The sequence below is a fragment of the Myotis brandtii genome, unplaced genomic scaffold (genome assembly GCF_000412655.1).
Source record: "Myotis brandtii unplaced genomic scaffold, ASM41265v1 scaffold248, whole genome shotgun sequence".
NCBI lineage: Eukaryota > Metazoa > Chordata > Mammalia > Chiroptera > Vespertilionidae > Myotis > Myotis brandtii.
Window position 1 is genome coordinate 1494136 of NW_005359397.1, and position 23741 is coordinate 1517876.

A 23741-nucleotide genomic window follows, 5' to 3' on the forward strand; every position below is an offset into this window, starting at 1 on the left:
TTTTATTGATTTCAGAGAGAGGAGAGGAGAGGAGAGGGAGACAGAGAAAAAAAAATCAATGTTGAGAGAGAATCATAGATTGGCTGCCTCCTGCACAACCCCCCCCCCCTCCACTGGGGATCAAGCCCTCAACCTGGCATGTGCCCTGACTGGCAATCGAACCGTGACCTCCTGGTTCACAGGTCAATGATCAACCCCTGAGCCACACTGGCCAGGCAGCCCAGCTTCCCAGGGCACACACTCTGTCATTCCTAAGCTGGTCACACCTGAATGAGCCACATAGAATGAGATGAGCCTCCAGCCCTTCCCCACCACAGCCCTCAGCCATGGGCTGTCCCAAGGGTCTACCCCTAAAAGCAAGGTGCTGGGAGGCTGGGACTCTGCCATCTGGGTATCTACACCCCTTTTCTCCCTTTGCCTATTTCTATTCTACTTCCTGGCCAAAGATAGGCCCATTTTCAAACAAGTCTGTTTATAATGCATATAATCACAAATATTTGAGTGATAAAAATACAAATATTTGGCCCTGGTCAATGTGGCTCAATTGGTTGGGTGTCATCCTATGTATTGAAAGGTCACTGGTTCAAATCTTGGTCAGAGCACATGTCCAGGTTGCGGGTTTGATCCCTGGTTGGGGTGTGTGCAGGAGGCAGCTGATTGATGTTTCTCTCTCACATCGATGTTTTTTCTCTCTCTCCCCACTTCACTTCCTTTCTCTTTAAAATCAGTAAAAACTCATTTAAACACAAATATTTGTATTTACATACATCAGACAAACAACAGAAAAGCCTAGAAGAAAATGCTTCCGATACCAATTTTGAAAGTAGCTGACCTTCGAAGGAATAGTATGTTCATTTTTCTAAGTTTTCTTATTTATAGCAAGATACAGGTTCAAATACAGAGGCCCTGGTATTTTAAAAACAAATTTCTTCTAGATTTTTAGCAAGAAAACACAAAAGTTGTTTTTCGAAGACCAGTTGTGCTTTGGAAAGCCAGTGGTATGACAGCCTCCACCAGCAAGCGAAGGGCAGGGATTCTGCAACAAGGGAGGGAGGGAGAAGGGATGGGAAGACTTACATTAGTTCCATTTAGAAAGTTCCCGATGGCTAAGAGAGTAGACAGGATGAAGCCCAAGGTTTTATTGTTCTCCAACTGGTCTATTCCTTCCTTCAGGTCCAAGAGTGGTTCTGCCACTTCCTTTCAATTAAAAAAAAAAATGGAAGAAGATGATAATGTTCGTTTTGGTTTTACTTTGTTCCTTTAATTTCTGTACAAGGTAATAACAAGTTCTGCTCAGAACAGGGCAATCCCCCATGATCTGCACATGCTCCTTGTCAAGGAAAAATGCCGAAGTGGCAGGGAGCAAGTCTAGTCCCCAAAGTCTCCCCAGTGGAGGCCAAGTGGGGACCTGTGCTAACAGGAATGTGTGCTGGGGGATAAGTAACCCGCCTGCCCCCTTTCCCGTCCATCTTCCAAGCACAAGCAGGCCTAGCACCCCGTCTCCTCTCATCTCACCATGGCTGACTTCTATGACACTCCCCGCTCTCATGCTCCTTCAGAATCTGGACCAGTCTTCTTTGCTTTTCCCCTACCAGGCAGATGACACCGGACACTGTGGCCTCACTGTCCCTGGACCACCCAGGTCTCCTAACCTCTCCTCTAGGCACTCTGGCCAGTCACCTCTTGGTCTGGGGTCCTTTCTAGAAGGCCACCACCCTCATCATCCCCACGGCCTACCTCAGTCCCACTCTCTCAGACTGGTAGCCTGCCCTGCAGCCTCATGGCCTCAGTCCCTTTTTGACTGTCACCGTGCGGTCCCCACTCCCATGTTCTTACTGAGTCTCTCCCAGAGCCAGAGGTTCACCTTCACTCTGCAGCCTAGCTTCCGCCCTGCCTGTGCCCAACCAGGGCTGACCTACCTGGCTGTTTTCTCCATGATGCCACCTAATCTGGCTGGAGAGAGCCACCTAAACCTGCTGACTGGTTTTGTGATCAAGTCATGCCCAGTCACCTGAGTAGTCCAGGTTTCTTCATCCCTGCTTGGTTCCCAAATGAATTCAAACACAGCAGCTTCATCCTGAAGCTCCCCAGACCCACGCCACCTCTCTGGCCCTTGTATAGCACGGTGCTCTCTCCTCTGCAGTAAGGGAAGGCCACGCAGCCTCTCCACCTGGGCTTTGAACCCGTCTCCTCTGGGCACTTCCTCTCCATTAAACTCACCTCCAGCTCACTGTCCACCTCTGCCCTTTCCTCTCCACTAGTTCCGTTTGCTCAGCTGCCAAAAGTGCTCATACTGCCCGGAGTCAGAGAGGGCTCCTGCTCCTTCTGCTTTCTACTCAAGATGAGCCCCCCACCCCCCATGCCTTTACTGTCCGGATCCCTTTCCTTCTGTGCTCCTCTCAATCCCTTGCAATCTGTTTCGTCCTCAACCAACTGTCTTCCACTTTCTCCTGAGATAGGCTCTCAGAGGGACCCAATGACCTGCTAACTGCGTCCCTTTCCTTCTGTGCTCCTCTCAACCCCTTGCAATCTGTTTCGTCCTCAACTGTCTTCTGCTTTCTCCTGCGATAGGCTCTCAGAGGGACCCAATGACCTGCTAACTGCCACAGTCACGGGCAGTGTAGACGATTATCATCAAGTGGGTGGATTTCAGATCACTTTCTATACTGTGCTTGTCCGTATGCTCCAAATTTTCTACAGTGAGCAGACAGATCAGAAGAAAAGTTAATAGTTTGTTTTAACCCACAACCACGTGTCTGAGGCTGGTGCCAGGCACACACATTAGAATAACCCATCACCGGCAGGATCCTGATCACTCAGTACAGACACAACCTCATCATAATCAACTCACCCCTCCCTCGAGGATGACACGCCACTCCCTTCCCCAACGCAAACCTGACTTCCTCAGACACAGGATGCAGGACTGGCTGCCTCTCCTCCTACCTTTTCTGTGGTTTCATAGTCCATTTTGAATGCCCAGAGGTGGAGCCGCGCCGAGAGCTCGCTGATGGAGGAGAGCGTGAGGAGGAACTGCTCCGCGCTGCCCAGCGGGGCCTCAGGGTTTGCCAGTTGGGCCTCCTGGATTTTCTGCTTCTCCTCTTCCGTGGGGATCATGGTTAGAATTTTCTGAAAAAGACAGGATGATACAGTATATGTGCTCACTTAGTGATGGAACCTATCTCACCCCTTCAATGTTGCGAAATTCGTATTATAACTTTCCAATCAGGTAGGAGAGATGTTCTGCTGTCAGTGTTCTATGGCATACAGGTGTTACATTGTCATAAATCAAATGTGCATTAGGGAAAAGCCCCACTGGCATCAATTTGACATTCCTTTGTTCTAAATGTCCCTCCTTCCCTCTCTCTCCTTTAACCTGTTTCATAAGCAACTTGCCCCAAATGTTCTGGGTCTTGTACATGAAGGACATTCTGAAATCCACCCACTTGATAAAGGTGAGAGAAAGGTGATAGAATAAGATAGAAGATTAGAGAACTATTTCCTGTTCCCTAGGAAACAGAGTAAAACATCTCAAGAATGTATGTTTTCTAGACCTTCTCATCGATTCATTTTAAAGGTTATAAAAATGAGTGACTTTCAAATAACTCAGATTGACTTATCCAGAGGACATATAATTTTAAGTGTTTTAAACACTTAAACCATATTTTTAAATTTATATAGAAATGAAAACACTTTAAATGATATCAAACTCAATTGAACAGGTAGTGAGTTGACCATTTTCCCTCTGGCATTCCCCAGCCTGGGTGTAAGGGAGTGGGAAACCTGGGAGAGGGCATCAGGTGCAGAGCACTCCAGCGAACCCTCTCATCCTGACTGGGGGAGTGGGAAAGGGGTCTCCTAGCAGAGGCAGCAGGGGCTGGAAGAACCTAAAACTCTGGAGTGAGAGAACCTTCCTCTCCAATCAGTGATGCTGTGGTCCAAACCCCTGCTGCTTTTCTCCTCTCTGTCCTCCCTCGGCTTGGCCCTAAACGTGAGCACAGTTACAGAAGGTGGGTGGCAAAGTGAGGTAACTGAAGCCCCAGCTTTCAGCTGGAAGACCAAGACAGAAGGCCCAGGGCCCTGGAAAGTACTGGAGAGGTCATGGAAAATGAAGAGCCTGGCAAAGCAAATGATAATGTTGTTTAAGAACTTCTGAGTTCATCCCTGAGCTGCTCATATGTGAGGCTGACCTTAACCGGCACATCAAAGACTTGGAGACCTGGACTAGTCTTTGAAAACTTCAAAAATGGATCCAAAGCTGGAACCACAGTCTGCAACATGCAGGTCTGAATCCTGGCCTGAACCCAAGCAAGGGAGGGCTAGTTTTCAGTTCTCTGTATGAAATAAGAATTACTCTGATATAAAAACTACACAAAGATAATGCAAGAAAAGAAAGCTAGAGACCAATGTCCCTGATGAAATTAGATGCATAAATCCTTAACAAAATAGTTTAAAATATATAAATGAATGTCAGTATGTTAAGATATATAAACACAACATGACTATATTTTACATAGCAATATAACAAAAATAATAACCACAAGGTTGGTTCAATATGCAGTAATCAATACATTTAATCTACCAGATTAATAATCTGAACAAGAAAATTCACATAATCATTTTGATACAAAAATTTTAAAAAATAAAATTCAATATCTATTCATGACAAAAAACAAATAAACTCCCAGCCACCCAACAGTAGGAGAGATTTCCCATACCTGATAAATGACATTTCATAAAAGACCTACAGCTCACATCATGCTTAGTGGAGATAGGCTGAATGCTTTCTCTCTAATATTTGGAACAAGATAGAAAGTATTTTAAAAAGAGCCACGTGGATTGGAAAGGAGAAATGTAAACTGTCCCTATTGCACAAGGTAGAATTGTCTGCATAGAAAATTGTGAGGAATCTAAAAAATTTATAAAACAGTGAGTTTAAAAATGCTGTATGACATTAGGTCAACATACAGAAAAATCTATTTTATTTCTATATATGGATAATGCACAATTATAAACTGAAATTTAAGAAAAATTCTATTTACAATGAAATACTTAGGTATAAATCTAACAAACCGACTTGTAGGGTCTGTATGCTGGAAAGTAGCAAGTATCGATAAAAATGATTTAAAAAGACCTAAATAATTAGGGGACATACTGTGTTCGTGGACTAAAAGACAACAGGGTCACATATTAATTTTTCCAAAGTTGGTCTATAAGTTTAACTCAATTCCAATGAAAATACCAGTAAAGTATTTTTTGTGGATACAGACAAGCTGATTATAAGTGTTTATGACAAAGCAGATGAACCAAACCGTAACAATTTTGAAAACGAACAACCTTGAGGGAGTCCCACCACCCGATTTTAAAATGTACTAGAGAGTAACAGTAATAAGCCAGTGTGGTCTGGGCAACAGGACAGACATGGATCAATGGGACAAAACAGGGAGTCCAGAAATAGACCACACAAATATGGCCATTGATTCTGACAAAGATGCAAAAGCAGTTCAATGGAGAAAAGATAGTATTTCCAACAAATGGTTTTAGAACAATTGGAATTCTTATGCAAAAAAAGAACCTCAACTTAAACCTTACAGTTTACACATGGATTAACTCAAAAGAATTAACAGATCTAAAGTAAAAGCGAATACTGCAAAACGTTTAGAAAGAAACAGGAGAAAACCTCTGTGACTCATGTTAGGCAATGAACTCTTTAGACATGATACCAAAAAAGATCAGGTTGATAAACTGAACTTCCTCCATGTTAAAGACTTTTTCTCGGAGAAAAACACTGTGAAGAGATTGGAGAGACAAGGTGTGGTCCCTCAAAAGGTTAAACGCAGAATTACCACATGAACCAGCAATTCCATTTGTAGGTTTTCACCCATGAAAACTTATGTTCATACAATAACTTGTACATAAATACTTGTAGCACCTTTATCCATAATTCCAAAAACTGGACCAAACTACATATTCTTCAACAGGTGAATAAAGTGAACTCAGCAATAAAAAGGGACAATCTACAGGGACATACCACAACTAGGAAGACTCTCAAAGACACCCTGAGTGGAAGAAGCCAATTATGATTCCATTTATGTGAAATCCTCCAAAAGACAAAACCACAGTGATGAGACTAGACCCTACAGGTCTAGTTACCAGGGGCCAGAGGCGAGCTCAGGGTGAAACTAGAAAGGGACAGCACAAGAGCACATTTTTGAGGGGAGATGGGACTGTTTTGAATCCTAACTGCAGTAGTAATTGCATGAATTTATGCATATTTAAAAACCCTTAGAGCTGTATAGCAAAAAGTTTCATTTGACTCTATATGAATGCAAAAAATTTAAAAATAAAGAACAAAATTGCAATCCTGGACCCCTGACATCATGATTGGCAAACACACAGGTGTTTCCAGGATTGTGCCTCAGGACGTGTGTGGCGGGGCAGAAGCCATCTGGGTTTGATGAGCGTGTGATCAGGGAGGGCTGTCTCGGTCCTTCATCAGGAGCCAGTGATGCCCAACTGCATGGGAGGCATGTGTTCTGTGCTGCAGTCGGAGTGAGGTCATGCCCTCAGCCCTGGCCGGTTTGGTTCAGTGGTTAAAGTGTGGGCCGTGAACTAAGGGGTTGTGGGTTCAATTCCCTGTCAAGGGTAAATACCTGGATTGCAGGTTCAACCCCTGGCCCTGGTCAGGGCTAGAGCGGGAGGCAACCAATTGACGTGTCTCTCTCATGTCAATGTTTCTCTCTCTCTCTCTCTCTCTCTCTCTCTCTTTCCCCCCTCCCTCCCTCTCTCTCCCCGTCCCTCCCTCTCTTCCTCTCTTCCTCTCTTCCTCCCTTCTACTCTCTCTAAAAATCAATGGAAAAAACATCCTCACTACTTGGGTGAGGATTTAAAAAAAGAAGGTATGCCCTCAGATACCTCCTCTTCCAATATGCTCCTCATCATGGCCCCTAACTGAGATGATGCAAGTGGGATGTAACATCAGGGTGATATCCCCCTCCCTCCCTCTCTTCCTCTCTTCCTCTCTTCCTCCCTTCTACTCTCTCTAAAAATCAATGGAAAAAACATCCTCACTACTTGGGTGAGGATTTAAAAAAAGAAGGTATGCCCTCAGATACCTCCTCTTCCAATATGCTCCTCATCATGGCCCCTAACTGAGATGATGCAAGTGGGATGTAACATCAGGGTGATATGCAGTGACAGTGCCCCTTGCTCTCCCACAAGCTCTGCTTGGACCCCACCTGTCTCCACAGATGGTATTAGACAATAAGCAAAGCAATCCAAGCCCAGGAGTTGAACTCAATCAGTTTTCAAAATAAAAACATAACTAAAATTTGTGTTTTAATTTTCTTTCTGCTCAAATTGTTTTCAGCATGGACAAGAATTCCGAAATAAAAAATTGTCAACACTTTCCCCCCTTCTTCAGAAGGCATTTTCCTGCCATGCTTTTAGTTGCCTTTTTCCTTTGGGAAAGTAATCAAACACTCTTACTTTTGTTTTTCACTTCTCCGACTAATTGAAACCATTTGTTCAGTGTTGAAGATTTATGAGGCTACCAGCTGCCAGTTTGTTTTATTTTTTCACACATCGCTGACAATAAAAATAGCCCTAAGACAGTGGAACGGCAGGTCAGCGCCACCTCCTCTGAGGTGAGGGCTGTGTTTTTCCAGGAGCAGATGAAAGGAGATGAGCACGAGGGGGAACCCCTGATTGGCTCTTCTCCGGGCCAGTAGATCTACTGATGATTTTATGATGGCCATTTGATTCCACAGGGAGAAAAACATCAAACAAGACCCCTATGCAATAATGCAGCGTCTTTTGTTTTTTATTTCCTCCCAGACAGGGCTTCACTTGCTTGTGTACCTGAAAGCTGAATGTCATAGAAAAAAGCACAAGTCTCACTTTTCATGGACCCAAATGGTTAGGGGTTTGGCCATCTCATTCACATGCAGATGAGGCTGCAATGAGGAATTATTTTGCCTTGTGAGCTTTGAGCAGAACCCTGGCTACAGCTCTGGATGAGAACCTCACACAAGGATTTTGGTGACAACAGCAAAGAGCTGAAGAGCTGGGCCTGGTTTGTACACAATTTGTATATTCTCATGAAACAATGGCTTTCCATTTGGGTCTTTAATCTCATGGACACGGAGGGATCTTTTTTGGGGTCTTGATTGCCATCGTCTTTCATTGTTGGGATTATTTAGGGAAACACCTGGGGCAGAAATGATTGCAGATGAAGTGACTTGCCTGAGTGAGGCTGGGTCAACCAGGGCAGAGCTGGAACCACCCAGGAGCCCAGTGCCAGCTCCACAGCTCACAGCAACTCGACCAAAATGCAAAGCTAACAGCACAGCCGAGGCCCAACCACCAGGACACCCTGGGTCCTGGCACTGCTGACCGAGTGTGGCACCTGACTGAGTCAGGCTCACTGTGTGCATCCAGCACCCACTCCGGCACCTGCAGATGGGGTAGCACAGCACAAAGTGCTTGGAAAGGCACTATAGGTTTGTACCTGTGGCCAAAGGGAATTTCTGTCTCTCAGATGCTGAATGGCCAGGCAGCCAACTGGGCCAAGTTAAATGTCACTTGGACCATTCAATGGTGCTACCCTCTATAAAAATCAGAAAAGCAAGAAAAAAGGGGAAAACTCTTCATACTTCCATTTGTGATACCAAAGCAATGTTCTAAAGTTTAATCCTCTTATGAAAAACTACTTCCATAATGAAGCTAGTCAACTGCTCCCTCAGGTTTACACAGCAAACCGGACACATACCATTGGGTTGCTAAGCAAAGCCACAGGACGTCATTTAATACATCCTAATCACATTTAGGCACACAGAGGTTTCAAATGGCCCTATTAAGCCATGCTGCCATGCTCCGGTGCCTGTGTCCCAGAAGCAGACAGTCTGGCACAAGACCCTTGGCACGCAAGCTAGAAATCTCATTAGTAAAGATCTGTAAGGACACGGCTTCCATCTCTTCTCAGCCATGACTTAGTTCTTGAACAACAAGCCTAGAGAAAAAACTCTGGGGAAGTGGCTCAGCACACGGATGTAGACCACGCTATGCCCCTTGGGTCCCTGAGATCAGTGGTCAGAGGCAGCAGGTCATGGGTTCCAAGTTCTACAAGAGAACTAGTATTTGCTGGATAAGCATTCAAAAAATATATGTATATAGTTTCTGGATTCACACAGGCAGCCTTAAATCAGGGGTTCTCAGTCCGGGTGATTTTGTGCCCAGGAAACATTTGACAAAGTCTGGAGACATTTTTGGTTGTCACCACTGGGGTGGTAGAGGCCAGGGATGTTGCTAAACATCCCACAATGCATAGGGCAGCTCCCACAATAAAGAACTGCCCAGCCCAGGCCTGGGAACAATGTGGTTGGTTGGGTGTTGTCCCATACATCGAAGGGAATGCCAGTTCGATTCCTGCTCCAGGCACATACCCAGGTTTCAGGCTCCATCCCCAGTCCTGGGTGTGCAAGAGGCAGCTGATTGATGTTTCATTTTCACATCAATATTTCTCTCTCTCTCTCTCTCTCTCTCTCCCCCCTCCCTTCCTTCCTCTCTCTCTAGAAATCAGTAAAAAAAAATCTTAAAAAAAAGAACTGCCCAGCCGAGAATGTCAATAGTGCCACGTTGAGAAGCCCTGCTTTAGACAAGAACTGTGATAAAAAAAAGTGTAACTGTGTTGTTGTGACTAACCATGGATTTACTGAGGATTCATGGCCCAATAAACTCTCAGCAGGGCTGAGCAGTGTTTTCTACAACTGTGTCTTCGTGCTTCATATCATTCCTTTCATCAGCTACTCCCAGTGGAAAACCACAGACAGCACTGTGAAGTGGATTGCTCAGCCTCATGAGTCTTCTCACCCCCCTTTCAGATTCCCTTTTATTCTTTTTGGCATCCGTGGGCCCCCTCCTGGCCAGCCATCCCCAAGGCCCATGCTCTGCCCCAGAGACTCAGATTCTAGAGCTCATATTGCAGCTTAACCTCTCACTGGCTTGTGAACTTGGGCACAGACTAAAACTGAGACTCCCTCTCTTCATCTTTAAGATGCAAAACATAATAGTATGGCCTTCTGATGTGACGCTCCTCACTGGTGCCTGGCCCACAGGAAGAAACTGATGAGAGTTATTTTTGTGCTGGGTTACCATTCCTATATCCATCATCTCTACCCTTGCTCTCATTACTCCTTCCGGGATCAAAAAGGTGCTCAGCTGGAAAGCAGTCAGAAAAGGAAAAAGTAATCTGATTCATTCTGAACCCTAAGTAACTTATTGTATCTGAAGCTTTCCCCAACCAGGAAGAGCAACATTTCAGGAAAGAATAAAGGCAGAGCCCAAAGGAATCCATCTCTTCTAATGGGCTTTCAAGTTCTCAGCATAAGAACGGGAAATATTGTTAAAGGGGGAAGTTTCATTTTTTCCCTTTAATCAGGCTGGCTCTGGCTGCATTTGAAGCCTCTCTTTGAATGAGTCTGAGGCTTTTATAACCTCTAATGACAGTTACGTAAATGGGATGGTCTGAAAGTGCGCCAGGGCCCGCCTACCATGCTCTTTGTCCTAGATCAGTGGTTCACAACCTTCTGGCCCTTTAAGTACAGTTCCTCATGTTGTGACCCAACCATAAAATTATTTTCGTTGCTACTTCATAACTGTAATGTTGCTACTATTATGAATCATAATTTAAATATCTGATATGCAGGATGGTCTTAGGCGACCCCTGTGAAAGGGTCGTTTGACCGCCAAAGGGGTCACGACCCACAGGTTGAGAACCGCTGTCCTAGATCAGTGATGGCGAACCTTTTGAGCTCGGCATGTCAGCATTTTGAAAAACCCTAACTTAACTTTGGTGCCGTGTCACATATAGAAATTTTTTGATATTTGCAACCATAGTAAAACAAAGACATATTTTTGGTATTTATTTTATATATTTAAATGCCATTTAACAAAGAAAAATCAACCAAAAAAATGAGTTCGCGTGTCACCTCTGACACGCGTGTCATAGGTTCACCATCACTGTCCTAGATGAACACTCAGTTTGTCCAGGTGGGCAGCCCCCACCTGCCCAATGGCAAGCCAATGCCCTTCCCCTCACTTGCTCCTCTGGGGGTCCCAGAGTGGGGCTGCCTCACACTGAGGCCTGCCTCCTCCTTCTTGTTTGGGAGTATCTCAATGTCCCTTTCTGTATGTACCTGCTGTCACCTGCATTCTCCTTTATGCCCCCTGCCCCAATCAGCCATGTGCCCTCACTCCCTGGCTGCCCACCTGGATATGTTGACCTGCTCTGCTGCCTGGCCTGACTCTACGCTTGGGGCTCAACTTCTTCTCCAGCCATAAGGAAATGTATTTCCCTCCTTGTACCTGCTCCTTGGGACAGGGTGCGTGTGTGTTTCTAAGAGTAGAGCTGCTTAAGCTTATATTCGTTTCCTAGGGTGGCTGTAACCACAAAGTGGATTTGAGAGACTAGAAGTCTGCTATCAAGGACTGCGTAGGGCTATGTTCTCTCTAAAGGCCCCAGGAAAGGATCTGTATTGCCTCTCCCTAGTGTCTGGTGGTTGCAGGCAATCCTCGGTGCTCCTTGACCTGTAAACACATCACTCCAGTCTCCGCCTCCGTCACCTCGTGGCACTCTGTTCTGTGGTCTCCCTGTGTGCTTTCTGTCTGCACAAGACATCCTCCACTCTACATCTATGTCGAAACATCCCTCTTCTTATAAGGATCTCAGTCCTTGGAGCAGGGCCCACACCAATCCAGCACAACTTTATCTTAACTGGATCACATCTGCAAGGACTGTTTCCAAATAAGGTCATATTCTGAGGTTCTGGGTGGACATGGATTTTGAAGGGACACTGCTCAATCCAGCTTAAACTTCTAGGGACACAGTGTCTCCTGTGGAGGCCTCTTCTTTTCAGAGCACAAAGGCACACATGCCCCACTGCTCCCACAAAGGCACACCCCCCACTGCACCCTCCCACACTCAGGGCTGGGTCAAGTCTGGCACCGTGGCCTGAGCCACTCCTTGCATCCAACTCTTTTGTCAAGGGCTTGCTTTCCTCACTGGAGTCAGTTCTCATTTGTTCTCTCTACTCTCAAGTCTTTCACATAAGACTGTCATGAATGAATCCCAAGTATGGAAGAATATTAAAGGAACCCAGGGCTTCTTGCTGATAGGAGACGGAGTGGCTATCACCCAATGCTGTGAAGCAGTGTCCTCCTGTCCCCACTCTGACCCAATGGGCCCCATCCTGTATCGTCATCTGTTTTTGTTAATCCTCACCCGAGAATATTTTTTCCATTGATTTTTTTTTTAAGAGAGAGATACATCGATTGGTTGTCTCCCGCACGTGCCTGATTGGGGCTGAGGATTGAGCCTGCACCGAGGTTTGTGCCCTTGACCGGGAATCGAACCTGCAACCCTTTGGTGGGTGGGCCATCATTCTAACTACTGCACCACGCTGGCTAGGCTGTATCACCCGTCTTTAGGAGTCTGAGGGCTGAATCATTGGCTCTGTCTCCATGATTAGAATAGGAGTTTAACTTGCTTCAGACTAGCACTCGCCCACAGTGAAGGAAGAACAAGTATTGGCGGGAGAGCACTGAGCCCTTCCTGGCAGAGCAGGTGAGCTGTGGCTCCAGCGAGGCCACCTACCAGTCATGTAGTAACAGTCAAGTCACCCAACCTCTCTGCACTTGTGCCATTCAGATCAACACATGCCAAAGCCTCAGCTGGCTTGGCGTCTCCAGTTTCTCAAATGAAACATCTCTCTCCACACCCTAACAAGTGCAAAGAGAGAAACAAAGTCATTTACATGAATATGAGCACACCCTACTTTTGAAACTGCTCCTTAAACATATTTGGTTTGAAATGATGTGAAAGAAGATCCTAACAGCCTCCTAAGGAGGTTATCACATTCTTCCTCCAGGATGAGGTAGGTGGAGCATGGTCAGAAGGAAGTCAGTAAATGAATCATGAACTTCATAGGTAATGAGGGACTTTCCCATCCCCAAGAAGTTAAAAAGACATGAGAATTATGAACATTATTCAGAGTCTGGCTGAGACAAAAAAAAAAAGGCAAGCCACCCTACAAAGTCTCACTGGACACAGTAATGCTTTGCATATATGTGACACATTGCAGAACGCAAATAATGCTTGGCGGAGCAGCTCTCACCTCAATTCCTTCTTTATTTAAGGCATATTCATCAAAATTCAAGATGGCGATCTTGATCGTTCTTGGAGGGGGCAGCACCGTCAGCCCGATGTTAATGGCATTGCTCCTCTTCGAGTCCAGGACGATGATCTCCTGTCTTTTTCCGTCTGCGGCAGTTTTCTGGGTAATAGAACAAGGAGAATCCAAGATTAATGCCTCATCTTTGATCCTTTCTGTGTTTCATTATTAAAAGCAAACTCACTATTTATTCAGAGATGAAAACCAGTGGCCCCACTTAGGCGCAAAGGACTGGCTACCGCTCAGCACAGAAGAAAGCCATCAGGGCTCAGCTCTTGGCAGCCGCCAGGCGCAGGCCAGCAGTGGAACTTCGCAAGTCAGACACATTACAAAACAAAATTGATTTTCCTTCAATTGGGAACAATGTGATATTTTGCAAGAAAGAAACACACACACACACACACACACTCCTGTTTTTTTCCATAGAAGCAGTGGAAACAAAACTAAATCCTCCCAGAGCTCCCTCCCTGTGATCTGCAAGGAATCGGAATGTGCTCTGGTTGGCCCTAGGGCTCATGGTGTGTGCCTGGGGATGGAGACGGTGGTACACGTGCTGAGGAGACAGGAGTGACCTGGAGAACCTGCCATTGCTGGCCGGTCAGCCCCTCTGGATCCCTGGCCACATCGTCTCAGGGGCTCCTCTCCCCATTCAAATGTCCCATGCCCCTTATTCCAGAGTACCTGCCACACTTCCCCATGTGGGCAGCTGCCACTAGTGGGTGAGGAGGAACCTTCTTAGGAAGGAGACCAAAGGACAGGTGCTGGTGAAGAAGAATGGGGGGACAAACAGAACTGGAGGCCAAGGAGGGGAACAGAGGACAGAGGTGTCTAAGTGTCCTCATAGAGCCCTCGTGTGTGGCTTCCCTGCTGGGCTGAGTGCCTTGGGAGCAGGCCCTGGTGTGTGGTGCCCAGAGATGAGGTGACAAGGCCTCCAGCTTCCCCCTGAGCTCCTGGGAAGTTCAGGGTAGTGGACATGGGAACAAGTGGACAAGGTCTGGTCAGCAAGCCCCCTGACCATGCAAACAGAGCTGGGAGAATAACTACTCTTATTCAGGTAACAAGCCTAGATGACAATGATGAGTTAGGCAGAGCGGACCTCTTGAAGGAAAAGATGGGGGGTTTACAATGTGAAGGAGCTCAGCAGTGGGGTAATTAACTCATCTAATGTTGGGGGGCAGGGTCTGGAGGAGCTGACATCTCGGCTGGGTCCTAAAGAACGTGTAGGATCTAGTTTGGAGCTGGGGAGAGAAGATAAGGAGCTAAGAAGTGGCTTTGTCTAGATTGCCGGGGATTGCCAGAGAAGAAGCTGGAGGTTTGGGGGGCCACAACCAGGGGCCCTCAGGAGCCAGCCATTCTGACTCCATTGCAGGCGGGCCCCAGCTGAATGGCTGGCTGCTGTTCACCATGGGTGTGGCTGGGCTGGGAGCAGCGGAACTGTCAGGAGAAGCTGGCCGTTGCAACATGAGACTGGAAGCCGACTTGGAGAAAAGGACTGCGGCTCCTTACGTCCTACTGAGCCCTTCCAAAATCAATTACTAAAATTCTATTTTAGATCCTTAAATATGCATTTGGGAATAAATTAAAATTTCTTCCTGAGAAAAATAATTGAAAGCATCCCAGCTGCTCTGGGGCCTGGTGGCCAGGAGGAACAGTGCCTGTGGGTGTGGCATCGGCTCTGACCGCCGGCTTCCGGGATGTATGGCACATGGACGCACCCTCGTTCCGCAGGGCAAGCTTGTCTTCTATTCATTTAATCCAATGAGCCTCTCGGGAACCCTTGAAATTTAGCTTTTAAAATCTAATCACAAATAGTATTTTGTGGGTGAAATGCTAAGAAGGAATGGGAAAGGGGTTGGCAAATGCTGACTACAGGCAATGAAGAGGGATGAGAGGGATGTTAAGATTCCAAATTCTGCCCTAGCCAGTTTGGCTCACTGGATAGAGCGTTGGCCTGCGGATTGAAGGGTCCCAGGTTCGATTCTGGCCAAGGGCACATGCCTGGGTTGCGGGTTTGATCCCCAGTAGGGGGGCATGCAGGAGGCAGCTGATCAATGATTCTCTCTCATCATTGATGTGTTTATCTCTCTATCCCTCTCCCTTCCTCTCTGAAATTAATAAAAATATATTTTTAAAAAAAGATTCGACATTTCCACTCACCCAGTACCCACTCCTTCTTCCCTGCTCACAGCAGGGCCTTGACTTCTGTTGGGCTGGCAATGTGTCAGTGACATCAGTCCCATCCCTGGACCCTTGCAGCCAAAGCTGGGCCTGTGACCTAGGTCTGGCTTTTGTTTTTCTGATTAAAAAGGGATAGACCCAGAGGGCCATGCCCTCCCCCATTTTTTCCTGCCGAGAGTGTGGACATGAGGCTATATAAGGATGGCAGCATGGAAGGAGCCTGGGTCTGGCATTGGAGAGGCACTTTCCCCGAACCAGGCTCCAGTGCAGGAGGCACTGATCAGAGGGCAGGGATTCCCTGGGAATCATGAGCCTTTAGTCCCTCACCTACAGTCCCCTCATTCCAGGAACCCAGAGAGATGCCTGGACAGGCCCAGCCCAACCAGAGCCTTTGTGCAAATGAGAAAAAGACCACATCCCCGCAACTGGGGAGACACATTCCCATGGCAAACAGCTTGAGAAGAAAGCACCGCTCAGATTTCAGCCCTGCCCCTTCAGCCAGTGTCTACGTGCCAAACAACGTGCACAGACCTACATGGTGGCCCTGAGCCTGACATATCCTTGTCCCCATTTCAACAGAATTCAATGGACACCAGTGGGCACACCCACACACTCCCCTGCAAGTTGGGGAGATGCCTCCGGCATCTTGAGACACTGTGAAAGCTGTCCCCACAGATGACTCTCCATGTTTTCAGAGCTACTTCCACCCACTTTGTGAAGGAATAAGAATTAAAGTAATATCTGAAATTGATTTATTCAATCTCTGGAGTTTATCCAAGAAATGTTTTAAATGCTGTGCTTCATAATGAAAACAGATTCCACTGGAAGCTACTTGAGCACACCACTGCCTTGGGGTTTGTCTTGCCTGCCATAAGGTGGTGGCTCATGTAGGGCTGTCCTTTCTTCCCACAGTAACCTAGAGAAGCACCTGCAGGAGCTAGCCAAAGTTCCCCGTACCCAAGAGCCCGTGCCCATGTCTAAGGATTAGCAGTCATCAATTCTGATCCATTTCAATCATCTTTTTGGGTTCAAAGTCCTCGATCAGCAAGTATGACCTTCAAATATCCTTCACATGGTCCTGTGACACAGCAATGTCATCCATCCTCGTCTACAAAGCCTCTCATGTCCCCCTGTCCTTCGTTCCCACCACCTCCGCCCTGAGCCCAGCCCCTGGTGCCAGCCTCCATCCCTGGCCTTCTGCTCCTAGTCTCTCCTCTTCCCCAGCCCACCCATCACTCGCTTGCTCACAGCCTTTCTCAGTCACCCATTTCCTTATTGCACATCTTTGATCAGAAAGTCAGTGACTGCCCATTGTTTGAAATTAGAAAAATAGGAAATGGGTCAATGATGGAAAGAGGATATAAAGCAGGAGCCAAAGAAGGAAGAGTGGTCCTTGTGAAGGAGATTAGGAGTTAAATGCCCTTCTGAAGGCATCTAGAACAAAGGGGTAAGATGTGACAGGACAAAGGTGGCACAGGACTTGGGAAGATGACAGGAGGCATAACTTCTAGGCAAGAAATCAGAAAGTTGTCCTGCATTTGATAGGAGACTAGACACATCCCCAAAAGCAACTCCCAAACAAGAAAGCAACAGACCAAAACCTCTTGACATATCGACACAGGGCCTACATGAAGGAAATGACAACACCATCTTGAAAGTAATAAAAGAAGATGTGAATAAAGGAGAAACAGCATATTTCTGGATAGGAAGTCTCAATGTTAAAAGGAGGCTCATTTTTCTCTCATCTAATACATACATTTAAAGTAATTTAATAAAAATCCAACAAGGTTTTTTAGAATTAAAAAATATTCTAAAGTCACTATGAAAGGCTATATGTATAAAAAAAATCAGTAGAGTTATATATAATATTTACCTGATCAGCTATAAAAACATTATAAAACCAATATAACTAAAATGTGTAGCACTAGAATAGCTAGAATGATAGATCAGAAAAAGTGATAGTACAGAAAAAGCTCTCAGACAACGTTCCAGGGCATTCTAACACATACCAAGATTAGTGAGTGACATTCATTTGAATGCCCCATCTCTAACATGGAACCAAAGAAAGTAACCTGAAGTCAGAAAAACCACTATGGCAGGTTAGCATCCTGACAGACTGACTGACATTTTCCTTCATAAGAAGAGAGAAGGCAAGAGCAGTCTCAGGTAAGTATGGTGGGAGCACGTCACGCCCCACGGATCCCCATGGCTGACTAGAGTCTCAAGTCATGATCAGTGATGGTGCAGGACAGCAAACCCTGAGCAGAGGCGGGAGGAGAGGCTGAGTCCTCCAACAGCCTCTTTCTGATTGGCTGAGTGTCTTCCCATATTTATTGATCTGGAGCCTCTCTTTGATATAGATCCCATTTCCTTAAACAGGTATTGCCCAAGTGCCAGTGAGGTGCCTACTCCTTGAGTGGGGCCATTTCCATGAGAATAATCTAATAAAGAAATGCATACCCGGGGAGGGCCAGGAGGCCCATGACACTATTGCTCAATCCTGTTCTCAGGCTGACAGGCTGGCCTCCAGGACTAATGGGGAGGGGAGCTCTGGAGACAGGCCAGGGTATTCTCCTTTGCCAGGAGCAGTGGCTCCTCTGTGACTGACAGTAGAATGGCAAACATGAAGTCCCCACCACTAACTGGGAGAAACACAACATCGTTTACCCAAGGAGGAAACGGGTCTGATTAATCTGCTGACACTCTCTGAAGGAAAACCAGGAATGTAGTTTATTCACAGCGGTGCTTTACAACTTGGGGTGCACAAGAGAATCCATAGGGGTACCTTTAAGCCACAGTGATACTTGGGTCCCCTCAGAGATCCGATATCCCCTGTCTAGAGTGGGGCGCAGGGGTCACAGATGTTTAAAAGATATCTGCCACAACAGGACTCTCTGATTTAGACTTTCAGAAGTCTAAAGGCTTTGAGCAGGATTGTTGGGCGAGTAGAAAGTCCATCTTCCAATAAAAGGAAACAATTGAAAGATGAAACAAAAAGCAGGGGTAAGGGAACCTTTCTTAGGATAGAAAGACAGTAATGGGGTCCTCGCTTAGCTGCCTCCATTCCAAATGCAGCAAGGACTGGTCCTGCCAGTTTTATGAATGATGCGGGAATCAAGACCTCAGGACTATAGACAATGCAGGAAGTTGTTACTGATGTTAAAATGAGCTGATGTGCCCAACAACTGCCAAGCTCCTCCCAGCCCTGAGCTGAGTGCTCAGGTCCTTCCACGCTCAGGGGTAATGCAGCTTAGGGCTGTGGGGCTGGTGCAGCCAACTCCTGAGGACTGGGCCACACACTCTGCCTCAGCCAATGCCACACAACCACATCATGGTGTTGGTTCTAGGAAATGAAACAGAAAACCCTGCTCCACTAGTCCTGGGGCTTCTGTCTGCGGTACACCATGCAGGCAGCAGCACCCTCACGAGGGGACAGAATGAAATGAGGAGAGTACGGAGGGACCAAAGCTTGTGGAGGCATGCGCTCTGGGCAGGTGAACAGGCCTTATTTTCCATATTTTCCTGGAATGCTGCCACAAAGGATCACCCCTTAGAATTTTTAAAGAGTAATTTGAAAAAAATTAAAATAAAAAAATGTAGCCTTTAAAACGTAGATATTCAGCCCTAGCCAGTTTGGCTCAGTAGATAGAGTGTCGGCCTGTGGACTGAAGGATCCCAGGTTCGATTCTGGTCAAGGGCACATCCCAGGGTTGCGGGCTCAATTACCAGTTGGGGGTGTGCAGGAAGCAGTCGATCAATGATTCTTTTTCATCATTGATGTTTCTATCTCTCTCTCTCTCTCTCTCTCTCTCTTCCTTCCTCTCTGAAGTCAATAAAAATATAATTTTAAAAAAGTAAATATTTCGCCCTGGCTGGTGTGGCTCAGTTGGTTGGGCATCATCCCATACACCGAAAGGCACATACCCAGGTTGTGGGTTTGATCCTGGTCAGAGTGCCTACAGAAGGTAATGATCTTTCTCTGTCATATCAATGTTTCTCTCTCTCACTCTCTCTAAAATCAATTAAAAATATATTAAAAAATTAAAAGAGGATATTCAGCACATAGAACGTATCACCCCAGAGGGTGTTTCGACTGAAAATAGAAACTGGCTAGGGACATGATTTACTGAGAGGACTCGGAGAGTTTCAGAGAATGCCACTGAGTTTGACAGCACTTCCATGAAAGGCGACCGACTTCTCAACATGCCTCTCAACATCTTGCCACAGCCCCTCGGACAGGCTCAGGAGGACACTGGCTCAGAAATGGCAAATTACTCCTCGCTCCCCGCCAACTGCCAAGAGAGTGACGCCACTGGACAGTTTCAAAGCTGTTCGTTGAGAAAATGGCCACGACCAGGGTGCCAGGATACACATGTCAGCAGATGTGACAACTATGGAATTTTCCTAAGGTCTGTAACAAGGGAGCAGGCAATACATATGGAAAAGCATTAAGGCAAAAACCAAAACAACAACAAAAAGCCTACTGAGGCCCTAACCGGTTTGGCTCAGTGGATAGAGTGTCGGCCTGTGGACTGAACAGTCCCAGATTTGATTCCAGCCAAGGGCAGGTACCTTGGTTGCGGGCACATCCCCAGTAGGGGGTGTGCAGGAGGCAGCTGATGGATGTTTCTCTCTCATCGATGTTTCTAACTCTCTATCCCTCTCCCTTCCTCTCTGTAAAAAATCAATAAAATATATTTTTAAAAAAACACCCTACTGAGCCTACATAATGGCTGAAACACCCTCAGTTAGGAATGATGCTTCTGAGGAACTTGCCAAAAATAGGCTTAATTTTAATTAAGTATTAATTAGTATTAATTAATTTCCCATTCTTTCCCTTTGGGTCTTCTATGGCAGAGGCCAACTGCAAAACAGGTACATTTCTAATGTTCATGTAGTTTATCTGGTACCCCAACCTGGACATTGTCACCGCTGAATTTTTTTTTTAAGTCACAGCTAATAGATTCTGATACATTTAGAAACTTCAGGGCAAATAAAGTTGAACAATCTCTCCAAATCAATTCTAGAGCCCCCTCTTCATGGTAAACAAATGAACCCAAGGTAAGACAGCACTGAGCTCCCAAGGGAAAGCAAAGTCCCCTTCTTCATTCTGGTCATCTCTTCCCTCCATACCTGTATTGGTCTGTCTGTAACGTGGAAGATAAAGGCTGCCCTTTGCAGCCCTTTATTAGACACATGAGTTAGAAGGCCACTTCCTGGGGCTCCTCAGGATGACATCAAGTTCACAGAGGGTCTGTCTCCAGACCCTACATCTTTCCCTTTTGCCCTATGTGATTCTCCACATCTTAGACCAACAGTAGAAACACAACATGATGAAATTCAGCACAGGATTTCTGTCTTTCTCCACAAAACATAATTAAAGTCATCTTACTAAAAAGCTATATATACATTTCCTGCAGAGAGAGAGCGAGAGAGAAATGTAGATCCAGTTCCAGAAACTATTTGGAAAGGAAACCAAAAAGCACATCTTTCTGTTCTTATCGTTTCCGTGAAGTGCTGACCCAGCCTGGCTCTTGCACACGAATCTTTGATGGGGGTGGAGAGGACTCGGATGGTCAGAGCCGTGCCCTGTTCTGATGCTGGTCTCGTGTAAGGTCTCTAACAGGAACGGAAACAGACTCCGGTTGCTATGTGCTGTCTTGCAAAATTGACTTCATTTTATTTCTGTTGCACTCCATTGTGTTTAATGAAAAACTTCTCGTGAGTCAGGATTCGGAAGTGGCTGCTTACAGCTGTGTTTCATAAAAGTCCCAGTCATGCATTAGGAACAGAAGTAAAACTGGCTATAGCTGCAGTGGTAACATACACACGATGGACCCAACTCTCCAATGTACTGCGTTTTAACCCTAATTTTCATGCTCACCTTTTGTAGCATTTGTAAATTATCCCCTGCTCACATTCCCTATCCCCCCAAAACAAAGGTATGGGCTCCTGGGTCCTGTTGTAGAAAATTCTGGAGTGCTTCTGGTAAATTTTTCAATATATTACTTTACTCTTATGCTTTCACTTTATACAAAACTAGGCAAACATGTGCCCTTTGGCTAGGCAATAACTTATTTTAAGAGGTCACCACCTATGTCAAGCAAGAAGGAACCTTTGGGCTCCTGGAAGGGCACCAACCAGACTTGTCACCGACCACAGTGGGACCAAGAAGAGGGGAGGGAGGGGAACTGTCCAGTTGGGGTCTTCTCCAGGAAGCTTCTAATCTTACCATGTCCTTTGCAAAAATGAAGTCAGAGGTGCCTTCACTGCCAAACTGTTCCTCCCTTTATTCCTCCTGCCTGGAGTCCAGGGCCAGCCTCTCCCCAGCCACCTCTGAGGTGATGAGCTAGCAGGGGGGGGCCTAGAGGCTAAAGCCAGCCAGATGAGCCCAGTAAGGGGTGGGGGGAGGAGGAGGAAGAGGGAGAAGGGCCAACTAGATCAGCAGGGTGGAGGCTGGAATGAGTGAGGTCAACTGCTGGATAACTCCTGGCAACCAGAGACCGAGTTTTAACCCAGCCAGGCCCATCTTCCCTGAATGGCAGGCCTGACTTTAAGAAGTGAAGGGACCCGGCCGTGGTGCCTCAGGGGTTGAGTGTCGACCTATGAACCAGGAGGTCACAGTTCGATTCCCGGTCCCCAGTCAGGGCACATGCCTGATCCCCAGAGGGGGCAGTGCAGGAGGCAGCCAATCAACGATTCTCTTTCATGATTGATGTTTTTCTCTCTCTCTCCCTCTCCCTTCCCCTCTGAAATCAATAAAAATATATTTTAAAAAACTGCAGGGGACACATGGCTGGCTGAGCACCACATGTTACCCTGGAAAGTCACACACAACACACGTTTTAACAGAAAGTTGACTGGTTACAGCCCCCCTACCTGCTCAGTCAACAACGCACGGACAGGCACTAACTCCGTCACTGGACCCCCTGTCTGAGGGCGCTCTTGCCTGAGGATGCAGCACGTACTTTTTGATTCAGAATAGGCGCCCGACTGGCAGGTCAGAGAGCCTGACTCAAGCAGCCTTATACTCCCCCAAACAATGGTAAATGGAGAAACACATGGAGCTGGAATTAACTCCTGAGAATAAGTTCTTAAGTGGTCACTCTAAATCAGTGGTTCTCAACCTTGGCTGCACATTAGAATCACCTGGGAATCTTTTTAAAATCCTGATTTCTGGGCCTCATCCTCCGGAAATTCTGTTATGGGTGGGGCCACAACATTAGTAACAAAGAAACAGAATTTCCGGAGGATGAGGCCCAGAAATCAGGATTTTAAAAAGATTCCCAGGTGATTCTAATGTGCAGCCAAGGTTGAGAACCACTGCTCTCAATTATACTTCACAAAGTGTTTTCTTACACCCCTCGTTCCTGAGAAGTGAGGGTCGTCTTAAACCTGTTTTAAAACTGTAACACACCCCAAATCACAAGGGTTTTAAAAACAACAACCCACCAGTTCTTTCAGATCTGTAAAGAAGAACCAAATCATTAGAAATAAAACCTGTGATGCAGGACGCTGCCGCTTCCTTTCTCGTTAACCGTGACTTTATCCTTAATGCCCAGTAACTTCGTGCACAGTGCTTCCCATTTATAAAAGGGGCTGTGACATCTCTATTAAAAACGCCACAGCAGCAAAGCCTGCAGAACTCTCAGACATTTATGAAGAATCAGGAATCTAGATGGATGCGTAATATTTGCAGGATGCCAACGCTATGGCTGTTTGGAACTATTTAGATAGCTGCTTTATGCTGATGCAGCCAGGAATTATTCAAAGAAATGGCACTTGAATTACTGTCTTTGCAAAAGCATTGTGTGGTTACAGCTGAGGTTCAAACTACAGTGGGGCCTTGACTTACGAGTGTCCCGACTAACGAGTTTTTTGAGATACCAGCTGTCTCTCGGCCGATTTTTTGCATTGAGTTGATAGAGTAATTTGAGTTAACAAGCTCCTTAAGGAGCTCGGTCTTGGAACGAATTAAACTCGTAAGTCAAGGCCCCACTGTACTCCTTTCAGCTCTGATCTCTGAAGGTAAGAGTAATTAATCACGTGGATAAAGTCCACGTATTGGATAAATGAGCGAGTCTGCTCTCCTCTAGTTGGGAGGAGGGGGGCGGGTGCCAACATCTGCTGTGAGGTGATGCTAATATTCCCGGGTTAACCTTTTGGTTTTTTCCTCCAGGTCATTTGGGTCTTTGAAAGCTACTTTACTTAATGGTGTTTGTGGACTGCTATCTATGTCAGCTACTGGGGCCCCTTACTCATTTAGCTTACACCTAGGACGTGGCACAAAGAGTAAAATAGCAAAGGTCAGATTTTTATACTAACTGCCCTCCCCTC

At 46.2% G+C, this 23741-nt stretch overlaps 1 protein-coding gene across 1 annotated transcript in view; it reads right to left on the reverse strand.

Annotated features, from left to right (window-relative positions):
* The window catches only part of FHOD3 (formin homology 2 domain containing 3), a 347834-nt gene that overhangs the window by 22948 nt on the left and 301145 nt on the right, over window positions 1-23741 (reverse strand). Inside the window, exons 21-23 of the mRNA XM_014540586.1 lie at window positions 13170-13328; window positions 2944-3126; window positions 1078-1197 (exon numbers count right to left, since the gene is read on the reverse strand). Of these exons, the coding sequence (XP_014396072.1) occupies window positions 1078-1197; window positions 2944-3126; window positions 13170-13328 (462 nt within the window). The remainder of the gene's footprint in view (window positions 1-1077; window positions 1198-2943; window positions 3127-13169; window positions 13329-23741) is intronic.